Source organism: Dendrobates tinctorius, unplaced genomic scaffold (assembly GCF_039654945.1).
Source record: "Dendrobates tinctorius isolate UK_male_01 unplaced genomic scaffold, ASM3965494v1 ptg000083l, whole genome shotgun sequence".
NCBI classification, from domain to species: Eukaryota; Metazoa; Chordata; class Amphibia; order Anura; family Dendrobatidae; genus Dendrobates; species Dendrobates tinctorius.
Genome location: NW_027361751.1, coordinates 1,677,121 through 1,701,161, shown reverse-complemented (window position 1 = coordinate 1,701,161; position 24,041 = coordinate 1,677,121). Strand labels below are relative to the sequence as shown.

Genomic DNA, 24,041 nt, shown 5'->3' with positions numbered 1-24,041 from the left:
CGCGTCTCTCCCCGTGCTTCAGTTCGCCTGCCTCACTCCTGATAGGCTGCGATTCTCTGTTATCGCGGCCTACCCTGCCTTGTCGCCGGGGCCTCAATTTAATCCGGCGCCCGCCCTGGAGATGGGGGGCGGCGCCAGAGATGACGTCACGCGCAGGGCGGCGCTTCCGTCCGCGGCCCAGGCCGAAGCCGCGGGCTAAATTTAGAAACGGTCAGCCCTGTCGCCCGCCTCCCCATGCCCGCCGGCGATGGGGGCGGCGCCGGAAATGACATGCGCCCAGGGCGGCGCCTCCGCCCGCGGCCCAGGCCGAAGCCGCGGACTAAATTAGAGCTGGTCCGCCCGCTTGGCACGCCGGCAGACCGCTACCTCGGCCATCCGGCTGCAGCTCCCCCCACTTCTCCCGGACCGCGCCAATACCCGGAGGGAGGCGACCAGGTTAGAGGAGCGGAGGGAAGGAGGGGGAAGCGTGCCCCCGACTTCTCCAAAAACGCTGCCCAGGGCCCTCCACTCGCTCCAGCACATACCTGAGGTACTCTGTTTAAGACGGTGCAGGCACCCTAGCTCCGACCGCCTTGCAGGGGCGAGGAGAGGGACCGTCTGCCGCCATGCAGCACCGCCGTCATGCGTTGGTGGAGTCATGGGGGCCGCACAGACTAGTCTTGTGCCTCTGTGCAAGCCCATGGTTTCAATACCTAGGGGTGGACAGGGCTAAGTCTGGCATAATGTCCCACGTCGCGGGAGAGGAAATGTGGAGGGACACTCGCACGTGGTCGCCCGTTGTTGGTTTGGGGAAATCGGATCCTTTCAATAGGATGCGTTGCCCCTCTTATCTTCATAAAACAAAAAACAAAAGAAAAAAAAAAAAAATAGATGTCTGGGGAAAAGTCCCAGATGTCCCTCGGTGCGGGAAAGGATACGCGGAGGCGATACTCAACGCATGCTCGCCCGTTGTTGGTTTGGGGAGATCGGACCCTTTCTATAGGATCCGTCGCCCCCTGTTTCATCTTCATGGTAAACTAGAGAAAAATAGTCTGGAGAGATCCAGACTGCGTGTGCCTCCATAAGACACTAAGCAAAAACTGGTTTCCGCCCGCTATCGGGGCGAGGGTGTATGCGGCGGAGGAGGAGCCAACTTGTTTTTTGTATGCCTAGTGTCAGCCTCCAGACGGCAGTAGCACAAACCCACAGTCTGTGTCCCCCAATGAGAAGAAGGAGAAAACGTCATTTTCGGATACCCGTAGCGTCTCCATTTTTCATCATCTCGGGTTGGGTGAGGGCTTATTTTTTGTGTGCCGACCTGACATTTCTAAATGATACTATTTTGGTTCAGATAAGATCTTTGATTGCCCGTTATTGCATTTTTTCGTGGCGACCAATGAAACGTAACTCTGGGGTGTTTCCTTTTTTACTTGTTACGCAGTTTAATCATCAGGTTAATCCTTTTTTTATTGATAGATCAGGGGAAATCTGAACACGACGATACCTACAGTAATATGTGTATGTTTGAATTTTTTTTGTTTTATTTTGAATGGGGCGAAATGGGGGCGATTTGAACGTTTATATTTAAAAGTTGTTTTTTTTTGTTTTTTTTTAACTTTTGGCATATTTAAATAGACTTCATGGGAGACTAGAAGCTGCCATAACCTGATCGCCTCTGCTACATACAGGTGATGATCAGATCGTCTGTATGTAGCAGAAATACTCACTTGCTATGAGCACCGACCACCGGGCGGCGCTCATAGCAAGCCGGCAGTGACAACCATAGAGGTCTGCAGGAGACCTCTGGCTGTCATGCCAACCCATCTGTGACCCGGGATCACGTGAACGGGGGTCACCGATGGGCGGATTTCCGGTGCGATTGACAGAAGTGCATGTTAAATGTCGCTGTCAGAGTTTGACAGCGACATTTTACGGGTTAATAGCCGCGGGTGGATCACGATTCCACCTGCAGTTGTTCCAGGTGGATGTCAGCTGTTTAACCCCTTCACCCCCAAGGGTGGTTTGCACGTTCATGACCGGGCCAATTTTTACAATTCTGACCACTGTACCTTTATGAGGTCATAACTCTGGAACGCTTCCATGGATCCCGGTGATTCTGACATTGTTTTCTCGTGACATATTGTACTTCATGTTAGTGGTAAAATTTCATTCAAATAACTTGCGTTTATTTGTGAGAAAAACGGAAATTTGGCGAAAATTTTGCAAATATCCAACTTTGAATTTTTATGCCCTTAAATCACAGAGATACAGCACACAAAAAACTTGATAACTAACATTTCCCACATGTTTACTTTACATCAGCACAATTTTGGAACCAAAATTTTTTTTTGTTAGGAAGTTATAAGGGTTAAAAGTTGACCAGCGATTTCTCATTTTTGCAGCACCATTTTATTTTTAGGACCACATCACATTTGAAGCCACTTTGAGGGGTCTATATGATAGAAAATACCCAAAAGTGACACCATTCTAAAAACTGCACCCCTTAAGGTGCTCAAAACCACATTCAAGAAGTTTATTAACCCTTTAGGTGCGTCACAGGAATTTTTTTGAATATTTAAAAAAAAAAAAAAAAAAAATGAACATCTAACTTTTTTTCACTAAAAAAATACTTCAGGTTCAATTTTTTTTTATTTTACCAAGGGTAACAGGAGAAATTGGACTGCAAAAGTTATTGCGCAATTTGTCCTGAGTATGCTGATACCTGATATGTGGGGGGGGAACGACTGTTTCGGCGCATGGCAGAGCTCAGAATGGAAGGAGCGCCGTTTGACTTTTTCAATGCAAAATTGGCTGGAATTCAGATCGGACGCCATGTCACGTTTGGAGAGTCCCTGATGTACCTAAACAGTGGAAACCCCCTACAAGTGACCCCATTTTGGAAACTAGACCCCCTAAGGAACTTATCTAGATATGTGGTGAGAACTTTGAACCCACAAGGGCTTTACAGAAGTTTACAACATACAGCTGTACAATTAAAAAATCATATTTTTTTCCACAAAAATGATCTTTTCACCCTCAATTCTTATTTTTCCAAGGGTAACGGGACCCTAAAAATTATTGTGCAATTTGTCCTGAGTACGCTGATACCCCACATGTGGGGGTAAACCACTATTTGGGCGCATGGCAGAGCTCGGAAGGGAAGCAGCGCCATTTGACGTTTTTGGCTGGAATTGAGATCGGACACCATGTTGCGATTGGAAAACCCCTGATGTACCTAAACAGTGGAAATCCCCCACAAATGACACCATTTTGGAAACTAGACCCCCTAGGGAACTTATCTAGATGTGTGGTGAGCACTTTGAACCCCCCAGTGCTTCACAGAAGTTTATAACGCCCGGGCGTGAATATAAAAAAATTCGTATTTTTTCCACAAACATGATCTTTTAGTCACCATTTTTTTTATTTTCCCAAGGGTAACAGGAGAAATTGAACCCCAAAAGTTGTTGTCCAATTTGTCCTGAGTACTCTGACGCCCCATATGTGGGAGAAAACTACTGTATGGACACACGTCGGGGCTCGGAAGGGAAGTAGTGACGTTTCGGAATGCAGACTTTGAGGGAATGGTCTGCGGGTGTCATGTGCGTTTGGAGAGCCCCTGATGTACTTAAACTATTGAAACTCCACATAAGTGACACAATTTTGGACACTAGACCCCCCACGGAACTTATCTAGATGTGTGGTGAGCACTTTGAACCCCCAAGTGCTTCACAGAAGTTTAACGCTCGGACGTGAAAATAAAAAAATCATTTTTTTCCACAAAAATGATATTTTTGCCCCCAATTTTTTATTTTCCTAAGGGTAACAGGAGAAATTGGACCCCAAAAATTGTTTTGCAATTTGTCCTGAGTAGGCTGATACCCTACATGTGGGTGTAAAACACTGTTTGGGCGCATGGCAGAGCTTGGAAGGGAAGGAGCACCATTTGACTTTTTCAACTCAGAATTGGCTGGAATAGAGATCAGACGCCATGTTGCATTTGGAGAGCCCCTGATGTGCCCAAACAGTGGAAACCCCCAATTCTAACTCCAACCCGAACCCCAACACACCCCTAACCCTAATCTCAGCCCTAACCCTAGCCCTATGGGAAAATGGAAATAAATACATTTTTTTAATTTTATTATTTTTCCCTAACTAAGGGGGTGATAACGGGGGTTTGATTTACTATTTATGGCGGTTTTTATGGTTGGCAGCTGTCACACGCTAAAAGACGCTTTTTATTGTAAAAATAGTTTTTGCATCACCACATATTGAGAGCTATAATTTTTCCGTATTTTGACCCACTGAGTCATGTGAGGTCTTATTTTTTGCGGGACGAGTTGACGTTTTTATTGGTACCGTTTTCGGGCACGTGCCATTTTTTGATCGCTTTTTATTCCGATTTTTGGGACGCAGAATGAACAAAAACCAGCGTTTCATGAATTTCTTTTGGGGGGGTGCGTTTACACCGTTCCGCGTGCGGTAAAATTGATAAAGAGGTTTTATTCTTCGGGTCAGTACGGTTACAGCGTTTTTTTAGGTTTTGTCGGTTTTATGCAATGAAAACTATTTTATATAAAAAATAATTATTTTTGCATCGCTTTATTCTGCGAGCTATAACTTTTTTATTTTTTCGCTGATGATGCTGTGTGGCGGCTCGTTTTTTGGGGGACAAGATGACGTTTTCAGCGGTACCATGGATATTTATATGCGTCTTTTTGATCGAGCGTTTTTACACTTTTTGTTTGGCAGTATGATAATAAATCATTATTTTTTGCTTTGTTTTTTATTTTTATTTTTTTAAGGGGTTCGCTAAAGGGGTTAACTAATGGGACAGTTTTATAGGGCGGGTCGTTACGGACGCGGCGATACCTAATGTGTACTTTTATTGTTTTGTTTTTTTTTATTTCCAAAAAATGGATTTGGGGGAATATTTTTTTTTTTTTTTTTTACTAATTTATTTGGCGATTTTTTTTAAATTATTTTAACACTTTTTTTAATTTCTTTTTAACTTTATTAAATAGTCCCAGGTGGGACATCACTGTCCTGTGACAGATCGCTGATCTGTCACATCACAGATCACTGTGACAGATCAGCGATCTGTCACAGGCAGTGCAGAAGGCTTCCTCATGCCTGCGCTTTGCAGGCACTGAGGAAGCCAGCTTCCTGCAGGCCCCCGTCGCCATCTTGGATTCGGGGGCCTGCAGGAAAGGAGCACCCCGCAGCAGCGCTGCACATTGCGCTGCCGTGGGGGGCTCAGGTTAGCACGGAGGGAGCCCCCTCCCTGCCGATGCTTCCCTTTAACCCCCGGTACACCGCGATCATGTTTGATCGCGGTGTGCAAGGGGTTAACGTGTCGGGGGCGGTCCGTGACCGCCCCTGACATTGTGCCGGGTTTCAGCTGTGATAATCAGCTGACACCCGGCCGCGATCAGCGGCGCTCACCACGTGGGCGCCGCTGATCGCGGTAGACGTACTATCCAGTCCATGGGCATAGGGGCCCGGGTCCCATGGACGGGATAGTACGACGGATGTCAGGAAGGGGTTAAAAACAAATGACATGTGCCCGGAAAGATGTCGGCTCAGCGCCAGAGCCCACATCAAAGGGAGGGAGTCCGATATGAGCATACTATTACGCCTGATATCAGAAAGGGGTTAAAAGTACAATTCATTTCACAAAAAGACAGTCATATGGCTATGCGAACTGGAAAAGAAAAAAAAAAGTGATGGTTCTTGGTAGAAGAGAGAAAAAAGCGAAAATGAAAAAACAGAAAATTGCTTGAGGGTGAAGTGGAGATGACGCACCGTGTATTTATGAGTTCGTATATTTGCCACATAGCGTATTTGAGCAGCTGTGCATTAAATCAATATTAAGGGTATGAGCCCACAATGAGGAAATTCTGCAGGTTTGATGCTGCGTATTTATGCAGCGTTAAACCCGCAGCGGCCAGATGTTACAGCAAAGTGGATGGGATTTCTACCACTGTTCCAAATTATGCAAAAAATATTTCCTCATATTTTCTCGAAATTACCTATATGAATTGCAGTCATTGTTATCTTCCAGTCATCTACTATTCTAGTATAATTGCAATGTTTTTGAACAAACTGCCTATGAAAACAGTATATTTTTAAAAATTAGAAACTCAAAATGCATGTTCCAAATTATTATGCACAGCAGAGTTTTCAACCTTTTTATTTTGAACAAAAAAATGGTCAATTGTGAAATTATAAGCATTATCAGCTTATTACAAAATGAAATCAAACAGTTTTCAAGTCAAAACTTTATTCTAGGTGATGTTACATTTGCACATAGGACCCCTTGTTCGAAAGAAGCTTCTGAACTCTCTCGTCCATTGAATTTGTCAGTTTTTGGATGGTTTGTGGTTCAATTGTTTTGCATGTGGACAGAATACCCTCCCAGAGCTGTTGCTTAGATGTGAACTGCCTCCCGCCATCATAGACCCTCCTTTTGATGATGCTCCAGAGGTTCTCAATGGGGTTGAGGTCAGGGGAAGATGGTGGCCACACCATGAGTTTGTCCTCTTTTATGCCCATAGCAGCCAGAGATGCAGATGTGTCATTTGCAGCTGGAGACGGTGCATTATCATGCATGAAAATGATCTTGCTGCGGAAACTACAGTTCTTCCTCTTGAACCATGGCATGAAGTGCTGTTTTAGAAACTCCACATAGATTATGGAGTTCATGTTTACCCCTTCAGGGATCCTAAAGGGGCCGACAATCTCTCTCCCCATGATTCCAGCCCAAAACATTACTCCACCTCCTCCTTGTTGGCGCCTTAGCCGTGTTTTCATGGGGTGTCAATCAACCAGCCATCCTCCACTCCATCTGGACCATCGAGTGTTGCACAACACTCATCGGTGAACAAAACAGTTTGGAAGTCAGTCTTCATGTATCGTTTGGCCCACTGGAGCTGTTTCTGCTTGTGTGTAGTGGATAGAGGTGGTCGACAGGATGGCTTACGCACAGCTGCAAACCCCTGAAGGACCCTGCATCTTGTTGTTCGGGGGACGTTGGAGGCACCAGCAGCTTCAAAAACTTGTCTGCTGCTATGACAAGGCATTTTTGCAGCTGCTCTTTTAACCAGACGCAATTGCCTGTTGGAAAGAGTCCTCAATTTTTCCTTATCAGCACGCACACGTGTAGGGTCGGTGGGCCGAGCTGGGGGGGGGGGGGGGTCCCTCTTCTTACCGCGCAGAAACGAAACAGAGACAAGATGGAGACAGATTCTGGGTGCAACAGGTCCAAGTTTATTGTCCACCATCCGACTGACGGCCCTCGCAGCACACCACAATCTCTCTCTCTCACGGCCCTCCGTGTCCAGGGCCGCTTCACACACCGTACGTTACACCAGGGACGTATTTATCCATACCGCCCCTGTTCACGCTGTGACGATCCTGTCAGCTCAGTCACTGTGGCCGCCTTAGGCCCGTACACCATCAGCACTTTACTGGTCAGTTTCGTCGTTACAAATACGGTGTCCTACTCCCAGAGCCTCGTCTCTACTGCGGTTCTTCCTGTCACGACCACCCCCCTGACGTTCTCTCTCCTCAGTCCCCCTGGTACGGTTTTCCTCACAGTGCACAAACTGTCGTAGTCCTCCCGTCACTGGAGCTCTCCCTGGGGACTGGAACTTTCTGGAACCCTCCTTCAAATTTATATCTTTCCCGGTTCCCTGTAACTCCGCCCCCATGACCAACGGTTTCCTAAGCCGACGTCAAGTCCTTTGCTCACACTCCTCCCTGCCCTCTAATGGTCAACCCAAGGTACTGCACGTCCACTACACTTTCCTAGCTGTTTCCCCACTGTAGTAACTGACACCTATCTAAACTGTGCAAACCTTTCCTTCTCTATACTGACAAGTCAGTCCGTCCGGTCACCTTCCCTACACTCCCCCTTCCTTTGTCTATTGTCATCCCCGACAATCGTAATCCCTGCCTTTGTCGTTCTGAAGCTTTACCTACACTCTGTTGTCGGACCAGTTGTTGGGCCAAACCCACTACCTATGGGGGCCGAACCATACTGGGAGCACCATGCTCTGAGTTGCCTACTGCTACTCACCAGCGCGCATGCCACATGACGTCTTTCAAACTGGGCTACGTACACCCATATTCTCTCTATGGCGTGTACCTTCCTCTACTCTCCCCTTCTGTTACCTTCCACTGTCTGGTACGCCATGATCGAGGGCTCACATCTACCAGATCATTGCCAGCGTCCATCTTTCTCCTTCAGGGGTCCTTCAGGGGTGTCCGTGGTGTCGGGGACCTGACCTAGGGCGGCTGTCTTTTTCACATCTTCCACGTCTTGTACCTTTCTTTCAATTACATGTCATGGTCCGCGTCTCGGTCTCCCAGACACTCTTCACACATAGACCCCTCTTCGGATCTCACATTTCCCGTTGGTCCCTCAGACCTGTTGCATTTTACTTTTGCATATTATACATCAAACAACTTTATAATAGCACAAGTACCCCATTTTTTATTTTTTTTTTTTTCATTTTCTTTTGCTTTTAAAACCAACATATAACAATAAAACATCACATGTTCTCCTTCCCCCCCTTCCTTGGACAAGGACACTCCCTCTTCTTGACATTCCCGCTTTGCCAGGCTTAATACAAAACAAAAAAAAAAAAAACTTCTATATTAACCCCATTTTTTTTTTTTTTTTTTTTTTTTTTTATAACTCGGACGCAAACTGTCCTTGACAAAACATTTCAACGAAATTTCGAAAGTCCAAACCACTTCCTAGTGGCCGGCAGCAAGGGGTCCCACAGCCGTGGAGCTCACGGGATGTAAGGAATGTCCGCAACAGTCCTCTTTACGGGGGTTCGCATGCTTCGGGCTCCGCCACTACTGCCACCGCATAATATCCGCGGGGGCAGTATTCTTTATAATATGATACTACGTCCCCCTCCTTCAGAGCCCGGCTATGGCGTATGGAGGCCACATTAACATAAACCTTTTGACCAGTCTGATCTCGGATGAAATCGTAACCTCTTGGGTACACAGGCTGCCGCGTGCTGCAGCCGAATGGTGGGGGCCGCTTGCGGAGCCACTGGCGGGGCCGGAGGATCTCTCACCTTCCCCGACGCCGCGGCCTCCGTTACGTCACCACGCGGCTCCTTCCACAGTTTCTGCTCTTCACCCTGCCGTCCGATGGGGCTAGCCTCCAGGCTTAGGGGCTCCGCGGGCAGATTCTCCCCCGGTGTTCTCGGTGGCCACTCCCGCTGATTCCGCACAGGCTCCACTTCCCAGCTCACCATTCTGCTGCCTGCTCATGGCTCAGATGATGTCACTTTCTGGTGGAGCTCGATATCCTGCCGCCATTGCCACTCCAGGTGGCCGATGCCTCAACACCCGCAGCGTCTCATACCGCCCAGTGGGCAGCACTCAAATGACGCCAGACAGCCGCAGCCAAACTTTTGCTCTGTGCCACTCCCTCTGCTGGGTGGGGCATTGGCAGGCCTTTCCACCCACTTGTCAGGGTCCATTATGAGGGAGCATCGGCCTCCCGGGACACAGCACTGGTCCCCGGGGTACGTAGGAGGGGGCCCCAGTCCATTGGGAACAACAGCAAACACCTGAATCTCTCCTCTGCACTGGAGCATCACCGCCATCTTGCACCAGTCCTGGTACCTCCCCAGATCTTCTGCTGGTGACGCAGATACGCCACAGCGCTCCCAATTTGTAATCCACAGGTAGGTAATTTTTAATCCACAGGTATTTGTAATCCAAGCAGCGCTGTCCAAGTCTTTCTCCATCCTTTAGGGCAGGCCTGCCACAGAAGATGACGTATTAGCGGTGTTGATCCTGCCGACTACGTCAAGTGTAGGGTTGGTGGGCCGAGCTGGGGGGTGGTCCCTCTTCTTACCGCGCAGAGACGAAACAGACAAGATGGAGACAGATTCTGGGTGCAACAGGTCCAAGTTTATTGTCCACCGTCCGACTGACGGCCCTCGCAGCACACCGCAATATCTCTCTCTCACGGCCCTCCGTGTCCAGGGCCGTGTCACACACCGTACGTTACACCAGGGACGTATTTATACGTACCGCCCCTGTTCACGCTGTGATGATCCTGTCAGCTCAGTCACTGTGGCCGCCTTAGACCCGTACACCATCAGCACTTTACTGGTCAGTTTCGTCGTTACAAATACGGTGTCCTACACCCAGAGCCTCGTCTTTACTGCGGTTCTTCCTGTCAGGACCACCCCCCTGACGTTCTCTCTCCTCAGTCCCCCTAGTACGGTTTTCCTCACAGCGCACAAACTGTCATAGTCCTCATGTCACTGGAGCTCCCCCTGGGGACTGGAACCCTCCTTCAAATTTATATCTTTCCCGGATCCCTGTAACTCCGCCCCCCCATGACCAACAGTTTCCTAAGCCCTAAGCTGATGTCAAGTCCTTTGCTCACACTCCTCCCTGCCCTCTAATGGTCAACCCAAGGTACTGCACGTCCACTACACTTTCCTAGCTGTTTCCCCACTGTAGTAACTAACACCTATCTAAACTGTCCAAACCTTTCCTTCTCTATACTGACAAGTCCGTCCGTCCGTCAGTCAAGTCACCTTCCCTACACACGTGTGTGCTGGGAATCAGCTGCATACTTCTTGATTGTGCGATGATCACGATGAAGTGTCTTGGCAATGTTGATTGTAGTCATGCCTTGACTTAAATACGCCACAATTTGTTGCTTCTCAGCAGCCGACATCCTTTTTCTTTCCCATTTTGGCAAAAAATGTAGGCGAACAGCCTTCTTAAGTAGTCTTGCCTTTATTTGGACACACCTGCCAAACTAATTTGCACAGGTATCTGCAATTGCTTTCAGTGATATAAAGAGCCCCGACACACATCACCATCAATGAGTTTACATGACAAACAAAAAAATTCTAACCTTACCACTCCTAAACTCTTTTTGCAAAATAATTTGGAACACAGTCTAGTAATCCTATGTCCACTAGGTGTGCATAGTCGCCTGCGGATCACCCGCAGACACGGACATGTGGCGCGTCTTTCAAGACCGCAGAATGTCACTTTCATAGAACGTATTTGTACGCTGTGAATCCGCATGGTTCAGTGAACACATGCGGATTTACCTGCGACCAATAGACGGCAGTGCTTTGGACGCAGCAGACATGTGCTGCATCCAAGGCGCTGCTAGTTCTGGATCGTGAGCACTTGGCCTATAGGTGTGAGGGCCCTTTTTTTTGTGCAAGGCAAAAAAAGACCATACATACACAATGCATCACCACACTGCGATTAATGAATACATGAATTGCACTTTGATCAAAAAATGCTAACATTTAATGTTTACAGCAAAGAGTGCGAAAGCCATCCAACAACGTCAAGGTGTACCTAAAAAAAATAGAAAAGTGACTTACAAAAAAAAAAAACATCGAGCCACAGTGTGTCAGAAAAACATGATCTGACGCAATCATGCAGCCGGGCTCTGAGTCGTGCTCCCCATGGGCTGTAAGAATCGACTTAAAACACGAGGGTTCAACAAGAAGTGTCATCAGAAATGTGATCGCAGAGTAATAAGAACCGCAAAGCAATATTAATACAGCTGGCAAGTGGAGGCAACACCTTACCTACAGTGCAAATCTGCTCCTCCTAAATCTTCAGCAGACACCTGCTCCCCAGTAGCGGCCTTCACCTAACAAGATAGAAAAGATATAAAATTAGGATATGACAACTGTAAGGCTATGTTCACACTTTTTTTCACGCAAATTTTAAGCTGCGTTTTACAGTACCAGTAAAGTCTGAGAGACTTCAGAAATCTCATGCACACACATTGGTTTTATTTTATTGACCGAATTGGAAAACTGATGCGTTTTTGCAAACTGCAGTATGTCACTGCTTTTAGGCTGTGCGCCCACGATGCGATTTTTAAGCGTTTTTGCCGCAGTTTTCGGCTCGAAATCGTTTAAAAATCTTGTACAGAACGCACCCCATGCATTCCTATTGCATTCCGCACATGCTGTGCTAATGCTGCGCTTTTATCCACGGCAAAATCGCATTGCGGAAAAAAAAAAAAAAATCGCAGCATGATCATTCTTTTGTGCGGAATCGCAAAGAATTGCCACGATTCCGCACCCATAGGAATGCATGAGAATCGCTTACTTCCCGCATGTGGCTATGCCCACCATGCGGGAAGTTAAGAGTCTCATGTGCGGTTGGTACCCACGGTGTGGAGGAGAGGAGACTGTCCCCCAGGCCCTGGGTACCATACCCCTGTAAAAAAAAAAAAAAGAAAAAAGAAAAAAATCGGGGTATATTTACCTTCCAGAGTCCCGCGCTGCATTCCCGGCCTAAGCGTTCCCAGTAATGCCTTGCGGCAAGGTCCTGTGATGACGTAGTCTCACGAGGTCGCTATAGTAACGCGAGACCAACGTCATCACAGGTCTCGCAAGGCATTACTGGGAACGCTGAGGCCCGGGATGGCAGCACGGGACGTCGGAAGGTAAATATACCCCGATTTTTTATTTTTTTTATCATTTTTAACATTTTATCTTTTACTATTGATGCTGCATAGGCGGCCTCAATAGTAAAAAGCTGCTCACACTTGTCAAACACTATGTTTGATGAGTGTGACCAACCTGTCAATCACTTTCCAAGCGATGCTTGGAAAGCGCTTGAGAAAATTGCGGTAAAATCGCGGTGAAATCGCGTGTTTTTTTCCGCGCAATTTCTGGGAAGGAGTCCGGTTTTTAGTCTGCGTTTTAACACGCAACGTGGGCACATAGCCTTAGCGTATTTGAAGCGTTCTTTTTTCACCCATAGGACCCATAGGAAACAATAAGCGCAAAAATGCTGCAAAATGCGCAGGTATCAGGTTTTTCTCTGCGTATTTGAGCAAAAACCTAGGGGAGTTAAATTATGCTTTTTTTTTTGGGGGGGGGGGGGGGGGGGGGTCACTCAACTGTATAAACATGCACAAGCGACGACAAAAACAGTTTGGCCTGAGGAAAAAAAAACCTCAACGTGTGAACATAACCTAATAGTTATCAACTCCAAGCAACAAGGTTTCCAGCATGCAAATAAATATACCAGCAATTAATCTCAATTACCCATGCGGTTTGGCGACTCAAATATATTACTACAAACAAGGAGAAACAGAGTATGTGTTGCCAAAAAATTATATTATATACTATATACATATACATATACATATATATATATTCTCTAAAAAAAAAAATTATCGAAAAATATTTTTTAATAACCGAATGTTATACAAAAGTTACATGAAGTACCTATCACATAAATTACCGTACATGGGTTCATTTTAGTCATGTGACTAAATCCAAAGGTCAAAAAAATGGCCAAAAGATACAGGACCAGACAAAGTTAAGACACATGTACAGACAAAAATATCATTGTATACAGATCTCATATCCATCCAAAACATGTGCCAGACAATATAGTGAGATCAGATAAATTAACATCTACAGTACTATGACAGCCTTGTATGTATTAAACACTATACCGCCTCATATGCATCATATAATACATTGTAAGGGTGAACTAACATTTCCAGTACTGTGACTGCCTCATATCCATAAAGTGCTATGGCGCTGCATATGCATCATATAGTGCGTTATAAAAGAAGGAATAGTGAGGATTAATTACCCATGAATGTGCAAATAGTCCCGCCAAGACCCAGGTCATGTACCCCGACGCGCGTTTCGCGTACACAGGATGTCGATTCCTCAGTTGACAGTGGACAGGATTAATCATAGTAAGGAGATAACATAATTATCACATGGGCCATAAGTAACTACGATCATAAAAAATCCATGAATAATATAAAGTGCATATAGTGGACAGACTTAAAGTCTGTATACCCTACCCTACTGGGACTCCTTGAGAAAGCCACGGTAGGCGAAACGTACGTTGGAGATAGCTGGAGACACATTGAGCCACTTATCACGGGTATTTATGATCCTATTACATTTTCTATGCACTTTATTTGGGTATACAGACTTTAAGTCTGTCCACTATATGCACTTTATATTGTTCATGGATTTTTTATGATCAGTTACTTATGGCCCATGTGATAATTACAGTTGTGGCCAAAAGTATTGACACCCCTGCAATTCTGTCAGATAATACGCAGTTTCTTCCTGAAAATGATTGCAACCACAAATTCTTTGGTATTATTATCTTCATTTAATTTGTCTTAAATGAAAAAACACAAAAAGAATTGTCTTAAAGCCAAATTGGATATAATTCCACACCAAACATAAAAAAGAGGGTGGACAAAAGTATTGTCATTGTTCGAAAAATCATGTGATGCTTCTCTAATTTGTGTAATTAACAGCACCTGTAACTTACCTGTGGCACCTAACAGGTGTTGGCAATAACTAAATCACACTTGCAGCCAGTTGACATGGGTTAAAGTTGACTCAACCTCTGTCCTGTGTCCTTGTGTGTACCACATTGAGCATGGAGAAAAGAAAGAAGACCAAAGAACTGTTTGAGGACTTGAGAAACCAAATTGTGAGGAAGCATGAGCAATCTCAAGGCTACAAGTCCATCTCCAAAGACCAGAATGTTCCTGTGTCTACCGTGCACAGTGTCATCAAGAAGTTTAAAGCCCATGGCACTGTGGCTAACCTCCCTAGATGTGGACGGAAAAGAAAAATTGACAAGAGATTTCAACGCAAGATTGTGCGGATGTTGGATAAAGAACCTCGACTAACATCCAAACAAGTTCAAGCTGCCCTGCAGTCCGAGGGTACAACAGTGTCCACCCATACTATCCGTCGGCGTCTGAATGAAAAGGGACTGTATGGTAGGAGACCCAGGAAGACCCCACTTCTTACCCCGAGACATAAAAAAGCCAGGCTGGAGTTTGCCAAAACTTACCTGAAAAAGCCTAAAACGTTTTGGAAGAATGTTCTCTGGTCAGATGAGACAAAAGTAGAGCTTTTTGGGCAAAGGCATCAAAATAGAGTTTACAGGAGAAAAAAAGAGGCATTCAAAGAAAAGAACACGGTCCCTACAGTCAAACATGACGGAGGTTCCCTGATGTTTTGGGGTTGCTTTGCTGCCTCTGGCACTGGACTGCTTGACCGTGTGCATGGCATTATGAAATCAGAAGACTACCAACAAATTTTGCAGCATAATGTAGGGCCCAGTGTGAGAAAGCTGGGTCTCCTTCAGAGGTCATGGGTCTTCCAGCAGGACAATGACGCAAAACACACTTCAAAAAGCACAAGAAAATGGTTTGAGAGAAAGCACTGGAGACTTCTAAGGTGGCCAGCAATGAGTCCAGACCTGAATCCCATAGAACACCTGTGGAGAGAGCTAAAAATGGCAGTTTGGAGAAGGCACCCTTCAAATATCAGGGACCTGGAGTAGTTTGCCAAAGAAGAATGGTCTAAAATTCCAGCAGAGCATTGTAAGAAACTCATTGATGGTTACCGGAAGCGGTTGGTCGCAGTTATTTTGGCTAAAGGTTGTGCAACCAAGTATTAGGCTGAGGGTGCCAATACTTTTGTCTGGCCCATTTTTGGAGTTTTGTGTGAAATGATCAATGTTTTTCTTTTTGCCTCATTCTCTTTTGTGTTTTTTCATTTAAAACAAATTAAATGAAGATAATAATACCAAAGAATTTGTGTTTGCAATCATTTTCAGGAAGAAACTGAGTATTATCTGACAGAATTGCAGGGGTGTCAACACTTTTGGCCACAACTGTATGTTATTATCTCCTTACTATGATTAATTATGGTATTGTACTATGTCTATTTGTTTGGTTTCCCTTTTATTGTGTAATTAAATAAAAATATTTTTAAGTCTTCATCTAACTGGACTTTTTTGGTCTGTTCATAATTTTGAGTAGGTTATTAGCTTTCATGAACATCCTCATGTGTTATTTGTATAAGTGAGTGATTCTCACTAAGTTGTTGGTCTAAGGATAGTTATCAGTAACAGAAAACATATCAGACTCCTAGTGTTAAAAAAAACAAAAAAAAAAAAAAACAACCTGACGAGACAAAAAAGACAATGATACATGAGGCTGTGCTGTCACTCACAGCATTGCTAGGTCACAGTCAGTTATAAAACCGTGACAGTACCCCCTCTCTTTTAGGAAGGGGCCACTGGACCCCTAGGCTTCCCAGGAAACCCACCCAAAGGTATGAACTGGGATATAAATTGGTGTGCATGCAGCATGTCAGCACATGTTCACACTGGCCAATGAACAGAAAAAAACAAAAAGGCAGAAACAATGATTAAATAGCCTGCAGTAAATAGCATAGTGCATGAAAATAATGTATGGTATTTAGTTAAAGGGAAGGTGCCATCAAAAAAAAAATTTTTCCAGCAAGTGAAAAAATGTAAAGAATTAATGCTTAAATTTTCTTAAAAAATATTATCATTTGTTTATAATTTAGTAAAATATTAAAAATAATTTTAATAGGTTTGGCATTTCCACTTTTAAACACTAGGGGGAGCAGCTACTGAAATTTGACAAAAACCTAGCGTACAACTAGCTCACATTACTGCACTGCAGTAATTATGGGCTGAGTCTGCTGACATGGGTGTGATGTCACTCCTCCCCTTCTGGGTGTTTGCTAAGGGATAAGAGAGGATGACATCTAGGAACACAGTGAACAGCCATTTTGTTGGTGACTGCAAAGTTATACTGACAAGTAAACAGTCACCGAGGATGGCAGGCAGCAAGGATTCAGGGAGATATATGGTGGAGGGAGCATGGTGAGAGCAGCACAGAGTATTTCAGTAGAGCAGTGTGCTGGTCTATGGGGGGCACAGAGGGAGATATATGGTGGAGGGAGCAGGGTGAGAGCAGCAGAGTATTTCAGGAGAGCAGTGTGCTGGTCTATGGGTGGCACAGAGGGAGATATATGGTGGAGGGAGCAGGGTGAGAGCAGCACAGAGTATTTCAGGAGAGCAGTGTGCTGGTCTATGGGGGGCACAGAGGGAGATATATGGTGGAGGGAGCAGGGTGACAGCAGCACAGAGTATTTCAGGAGAGCAGTGTGCTGTTCTATGGGGGGTACCCTGTTCGGTGTGCGGAGAAGGGATTGTACATAGAGCGCTTGACCATCTGCTTGTCTGCGACACAGAAATCCAGGAAACATTTCTGCTGATTGAAGGCCTGTTCTGATCCAGACTTTGCATGCAAAGACCCCATTCTTCTCCACAGATCCTGTCTCTTCTCCATCCTGTCCTGGCGATGTGTGAAAGTGAGGCGACAGGCGCGGTCCAGTGTGACACTGGGAAGCAGGTTGGGGGGAAATGTAGCCATACAGTAACAATAAAAATGAGATCCCTCTCTTCAGCTGCCTCCCCAGCCCTTCCCTGACTGCACCTAACTGGAGGGCATGCTGCCCCCTTTATTACCCCAGACCCGTGTGCAGGTGCTCAGCCAGAACCACCCTAGAATGGGTCCCCTTTCTGGAGATAATACTGCCATAGTGTTCACACAATACCGCCATATAGATCACACATAATACCATCATATAGTTCTCATATAATACTACCATATACTGTAGATCACCCATAATACCGCCCTAGTGTTCTCACATAATACCACTAAACAGATCACACATAATACCGTCATATAGTTCTCACATATTACCACCATATAGATCACACATAATACAATCAGTATTACACATGGCAGGGTTAGATACACAGCTCAGCAGACAGTACCACAGGATGGGAAAAAAATACACGGCTCAGCAGTCAGTATCACACATGGGAGGATTAGATACACGGCCCAGCAGACAGTATCACACAGGATGGGATTAGATACACAGCTCAGTAGTCAGTATCACACATAGGAGGATTAGATACACAGCTCAGCAGTCAGTATCACACATAGGAGGATTAGATACACAGCTCAGCAGTCAGTATCACACATGAATTGGGTACACAGCTTAGCAGACAGTATCACAGGATGGGATTAGATACACGGCTCAGTAGTCAGTATCATACAGGATGGGATTAGATACACGGCTCAGCACAGTATCACACGATGGGATTAGATACACAGCTCATCATCACACAGGATGGGATTAGATACACGGCTCAGCATAGAGTATCACACAGGTTAGCATTAGATACACGGCTCAGCAGTCAGTATCACACAGGATATGATTAGATACATGGCTCAGCAGTCAGTATCACACAGGATGGGATTAGTTACATGGCTCAGCAGACAGTATCACACAGGATAGGATTAGATACACAGCTCAGCACAGTATAACAGGATGGGATTAGATACACAGTTCAGCATACAGTATCACACAGTGAAGGATTCAATACACGGCTCAGCATACAGTATCACACAGGAAAGGATTAGATACATGGCTCAGCAGTCAGTATCACACAGGATAGGATTAGATACACAGCTCAACAGAAAGTATCACACGAGAGGATTAGATACACGGCTCAGCAGTCAGTATCACACAGGATGGGATTAGATACATGGCTCAGCATACAATATCACACAGAATAGGATTAGATACACAACTCAGCACAGTATAACAGAATGGGATTAGATACATAGTTCAGCATACAGTATCACAATTAATTACACGGCTCAGCACAGTATCACACAGGATGGGATTAGATACACGGCTCAGCAGTCAGTATCACACATGGGAGGATTGGATACACAGCTCACAACAGTATCACACAGGATGTGATTAGATACAGGGCTTAGCATACAATATCACACAGGAGAGGATTAGATACATAGCTCAGCAGTCAGTATCACACAGGATGGGATTAGATACACGGCTCAGCAGACAATATCACACAGGAGAGGATTAGATACATAGCTCAGCAGTCAATATCACATAGGATGGGATTAGATACACAGACTATAGGACTGAGCTGTCCAGACTCCTCACCCCCCACAGCTGCAGGAGCTGAGACAACTCACTGCTGTATGTATAACAGGAGAAACAACAAGAGCACATAATTAGCATAATGTAAAAAATATTCAGAATTTTATTAAATATCAATAGTACTCGACAAGTAACAAGAAAGTGCTCATGAACTAGTGTGGACAAAATGTCCCCTGGAGAAATCCCCCTCACACTTTCCCCTCGATGGAGAATCCAGTAAGTAACACACATGAAAAACATATCTCATGAGCGCACATCGAAATACATGCAGCTGAACACTCCGGTCCCAAGTGCCGGCAGCAGTGCTGGATATTGAAGTGCGAGACTCGTCCGAGTTTCTCGCATGTGAGTTTGAGCCCATAAATAATGTTCTGCGAGAGCACAGTACAAACAGAGTGGATAACTGGCAACCTCCATTGGCCCTGCCGCGAGTAAATGAGCCTGCCTCCATACAGGCCTTTACTGTGCAAATGTATACTAAGCAGTCACGCCCTCCATAAATGGGTAGGTGGTGAGTGGCTGTCTATTTAGTATTTTGCACCTGTGTTGCCAACATCTTTCTATATGGGCTGGCTGCATCCTGTGGTGCATTTGTTCCAAGACATGGGCAGGTAAGCGGTGCTGCCTTTTTCTGCTGATTTTTTGATATTGGTTTCCCCACCTAGCAAACTTAGTAATATTCCTCACAACTATCTAAAGTTCTATCTCTATATATAAAATTGAATGTGCACGTGTGTGCGTGTCACCAACCAATCACGAAGCATCTTTCATTTCACCAGAGCTGTTTAAAAGAAGCTGAGCTGCGATTGGTTGCTATGAGCGACAGTTTTCTCACGCCACGACAACAACTCAGCAGACAGTGACTGGGTGGGAGAAATCTATCATCCCTGGGAACATAAGCTCCCAGCCATCATCTGCCCCCCAGAAAGGAGCAGATAGCACATGACAGAAATGAATCCCCCCTCCCGTGCCTATATACCCATCACACATCCTCCATCCCATAGGCACATCTTCCCTCATAAAAGGGATCTTCGGTATGGAAGTCGGGGCTAATTCATCCAGCGCTTTGGTTTTGACCCCAGGCTCTCTTTAAGGGATCCCCGTTATGGAAGTTAGGACCGTTCCACTCAGCTCTGTGGTTCTGACCCCAGGGTCTCTTAAAGGGATTATTGGTATGGAAGTTAGAGCAATTCCACTAAGCACTCTGTTTCTGACTCCAGGCCCCTCCTTAAAGGGATCCCCGGTACGGAAGCGAGGGCAAATCCATCCAGCGCTTTGGTTCTGACCCCAGGCTCTCTTAAAGGGATCCCCGGTATGGAAGTCAGGGCAATTGCCTTAAAATGCTCTGGTACTGACCCCAGGCTTCTATTAAAGGGATCATTGGTATGGAAGTCAGGGCAAATCCATACAGCCCTTTGGTTCTGACCCCAGGCTCTCTTAAAGGGATCCCCGGTATGGAAGTTAGGCCCGTTCCACTCAGCGCTGTGGTTCTAAACCCAGGGCCTCATAAAGGGATCATTGGAATGGAAGTTAGGGCAATTCCACTCAGTGCTCTGGTTCTGACCCCAGGCCCCTCTTAAAGGGATCCCCGGTATGGAAGTGAGGGCAAATCCATTCTGCGCTTTGGTACTGACTCCAGGCCTCTCAAAGGGATCTCCGGAATGGAAGTTAGGGTAAATCCCTCAGCGCTCCGATTCTCACCCCAGGCTTGTATTAAAAGGATCATTGGTATGGAAGTCAGGCAAATCCACTCAGTGCTCTGGTTCTGACGCCAGGCCTCTCTTAAAGTGATCCCCGGTATGGAAGTTAGGGCCATTCCACTCAGCACTCTGGTTCTGACCCCAGTCTGACAGGATGATGTGGGATATTAGGGGTATTAGTCCGGTGGCTCTGGCTGACGGGATGATGTGGGATATTAGGGGTAGTAGTCCGGCGACTGTGATGGGATGATGTGGGATATTAGTGGTAGTAGTCCAGTGCCTTTGACGGGATGATGTGGGATTTTAGTAGTCCGGTGGCTCTGGCTGACAGGATGATGTGGGATATTAGGGATAGTACAGTCATTGCCAAAAGTTTAGAGAATGACACAAATATTATATTTTCACATGATCTGCTGCCCTCTGGTTTTTATGTGTGTTTGTCAGATGTTTTTTATCACATACAGAAATATAATTGCAATCATATTATGAGTAACAAAAGGTTATATTGACAGTTAGAATGCGTTAATGCAGCAAGTCAATATTTGCAGTGTTGACCCTTCTTCAGGACCTCAGCAATTCTCCCTGACATGCTCTCAATCAACTTCTGGATCAAATCCTGACTGATAGCAGTCCATTCTTGTAAAATCAATGCTTTTATTTTGTCTGAATTTGAAGGTTTTTGTTTGTCCACCCGTCTCTTGATGATTGACCACAAGTTCTCAATGGGATTAAGATCTGGGGAGTTTCCAGGCCATGGTCCCAAAATCTCTATGTTTTGTTCCCCCGAGTCATTTAGTTATCACCTTTGCTTTATGGCAAGGTGCTCCATCATGTTGAAAAAGGCATTGTTGATCGCCAAACTGCTCTTGGACGGTTGGGAGAAGTTGCTCTTGGAGGACATTCTGGTACCATTCTTTATTCATGGCTGTGTTTTTAGGCAAGACTGAGAGAGAGCCCATTCCCTTGGCTGAGAAGCCACCCCACACATGAATGGTTTCAGGATGCTTGACAGTTGGCATGAGACAAGACTGGTGGTAGCGCTCACCTGGTCTTCTCCGAATAAGCCGTTTTCCAGATGTCCCAAACAATCGAAGAGGGGATTCATCAGAGAAAATGACTTTACCCCAGTCCTCAGCAGTCCACTCCCTGTACCTCTTGCAGAATATCAGTCTGTCTATGATGTTTTTTCTGGAGAGAAGTGGCTTCTTTCCTGCCCTCCTTGAGACCAGGCCTTGCTCCAAGAGTCTCCGCCTCACAGTGCGTGCAGATGCACTCACACCTGCCTGCTGCCATTCCTGAGCAAGCTCTGCACTGCTGGTAGCCCGATCCCGCAGCTGAAACACTTTTAAGAGACGGTCCTGGCGCTTGCTGGTCTTTCTTGGGCGCCCTGGAGCCTTTTTGGCAACAAGGGAACCGCTTTCCTTGAAGTTCTTGATGATGTGATAGATTGTTGACTGAGGTGCAATCTTTCTAGCTGCGATACTCTTCCCTGTTAGGCCATTTTTGTGCAGTGCAATGATGACTGCACGTGTTTCTTTAGAGATAACCATGGTTAACAGAAGAGAAACAATGATGCCAAGCACCAGCCTCCTTTTAAAGTGTCCAGTGGTGTCATTCTTACTTAATCATGAAAGATTGATCTCCAGCCCTGTCCTCATCAACACCCACACCTGTGTTAATGGAGCAATCACTGAAACGATGTTAGCTGGTCCTTTTAAGGCAGGGGTGCAACGATGTTGAAATGTGTTTTGGGGGATAAAGTTAATTTTCTAGGCAAATATTGACTTTGCAAGTAATTGCTGTTAAGCTGATCACTCTTTATAACATTCTGGAGTATATGCAAATTGCCATTAGAAAAAATGAAGCCGTAGACTTTGTAAAAATTAATATTTGTGTCATTCTCTAAACTTTTGGCCATGACTGTAGTCCGGTAGCTCTGGCCGAGCAGCTACAGCCACAAAATTTGGCACAGTCACACGTCTGGACCCCGAGAATGTCATAAGCTATGTTGTGAGGTGAAATTTTAACCCCGCGCGTTCCAATTCACCAAACAATTTTGCCCCTATCTACATACTGGGGGAAAAAGTGTGTGCGCGTCAAGCCCCGCCCCTCATTATGATATCATAATGCCCCTATTTGCATACTGGGGAAGCGCTGTGTGCGTATCAAGCCCCGCCCCTCATTATGATGTCACAATGGTTGCCATGGCGACGCTGCTGTCATCATAGGTTGCAAGCCTTGGCGCCGCTCATTATGATGTCATAATGGTTGACTATGGGATGGAGGATGTGTGATGGGTATATGGGCACTGGACTATGGGATGGCGGACATGTATATGGGCACAGGACTATGGGATGGAGGATGTGTGATGGGTATATGAGCACTTGACTATGGGATGGCGGATATGTATATGGGCACGGGACTATGGGATGGAGGATATGTATGACGGGTATATGGGCACGGGACTATGAGATGGCAGATATGTATGATGGGTATATGGGCACGGGACTATGGGATGGAAGATATGTATGATGGGTATATGGGCATGGGACTATGAGATGAAGGATGTGTGATGGGTATATAGGCACTCGACTATGGGATGGCGAATATGTATGATGGGTATATCGGCATGGGACTATGGGATGGAGAATATGTATGATGGGTATATGGGCATGGGACTATGGGATGGAGGATGTGTGATGGGTATATTAGCACTCGACTATGGGATGGAGGATATGTATGATGGGTATATGGGCACGGGCCTATGGGATCGTGGATATGTATGATGGGTAGCTACTATGCCCGGGCAGCGCCGGGCTCTTCAGCATATAATATATATATATATACACATACATACACACACATTATAATTTGTTGTAACTAACCGTAGTTAGTTACTATGCCCGGGCAATGTCGGGCTCTTCAGCTAGATATATTATATATATATATATATATATATATATATATATATATATATAAAAATAATGATAATCCCCTACATTTCTTTCTACTCTTCACCATCTGCCATTAAAATTCCATCTGATAAGTTGTTTGATATCAGATAACCCTTGCTTGAACAAGAACATTTGGTGGCAGATGGTGAAGAGCGGTGAGAAATAGTTTTATTTCAACTATTAATTTCAGTTTAGGCGAGTCATGTACTGTACAAGGGATGAAACCATTAGTTGACCTCTACATGGTAACTGTAGGCTACGTGAGCCATACATTCCCCCCATTACCACATTATTACTTGGCAGAATTGCTATTCAGGACTCGAGAACAGTCAGGAGTCATAACTAGTCACGGGTCACCTGCAAGAGTCATAACTATGCCTTTTTTTATTCTAGCAGCTTTCAGAGAAATATAAATTATTCAGAGCTGAATTAATAAGGAAAGGACTTCAGACACAAGAAAAACCACTAAGCAACTTTTAGTAGCCTCTTAACGACAAATTATTTTTTAGTTTTAC

The 24,041-nt window shown here is 45.4% G+C and overlaps 1 protein-coding gene across 1 annotated transcript in view; it reads right to left on the bottom strand.

Annotated features, from left to right (window-relative positions):
* The window catches only part of MCCC2 (methylcrotonyl-CoA carboxylase subunit 2), a 170,613-nt gene that overhangs the window by 95,155 nt on the left and 51,417 nt on the right, over positions 1-24,041 (bottom strand). Inside the window, exon 8 of the mRNA XM_073584048.1 lies at positions 11,583-11,647. Within this exon, the coding sequence (XP_073440149.1) occupies positions 11,583-11,647 (65 nt within the window). The remainder of the gene's footprint in view (positions 1-11,582; positions 11,648-24,041) is intronic.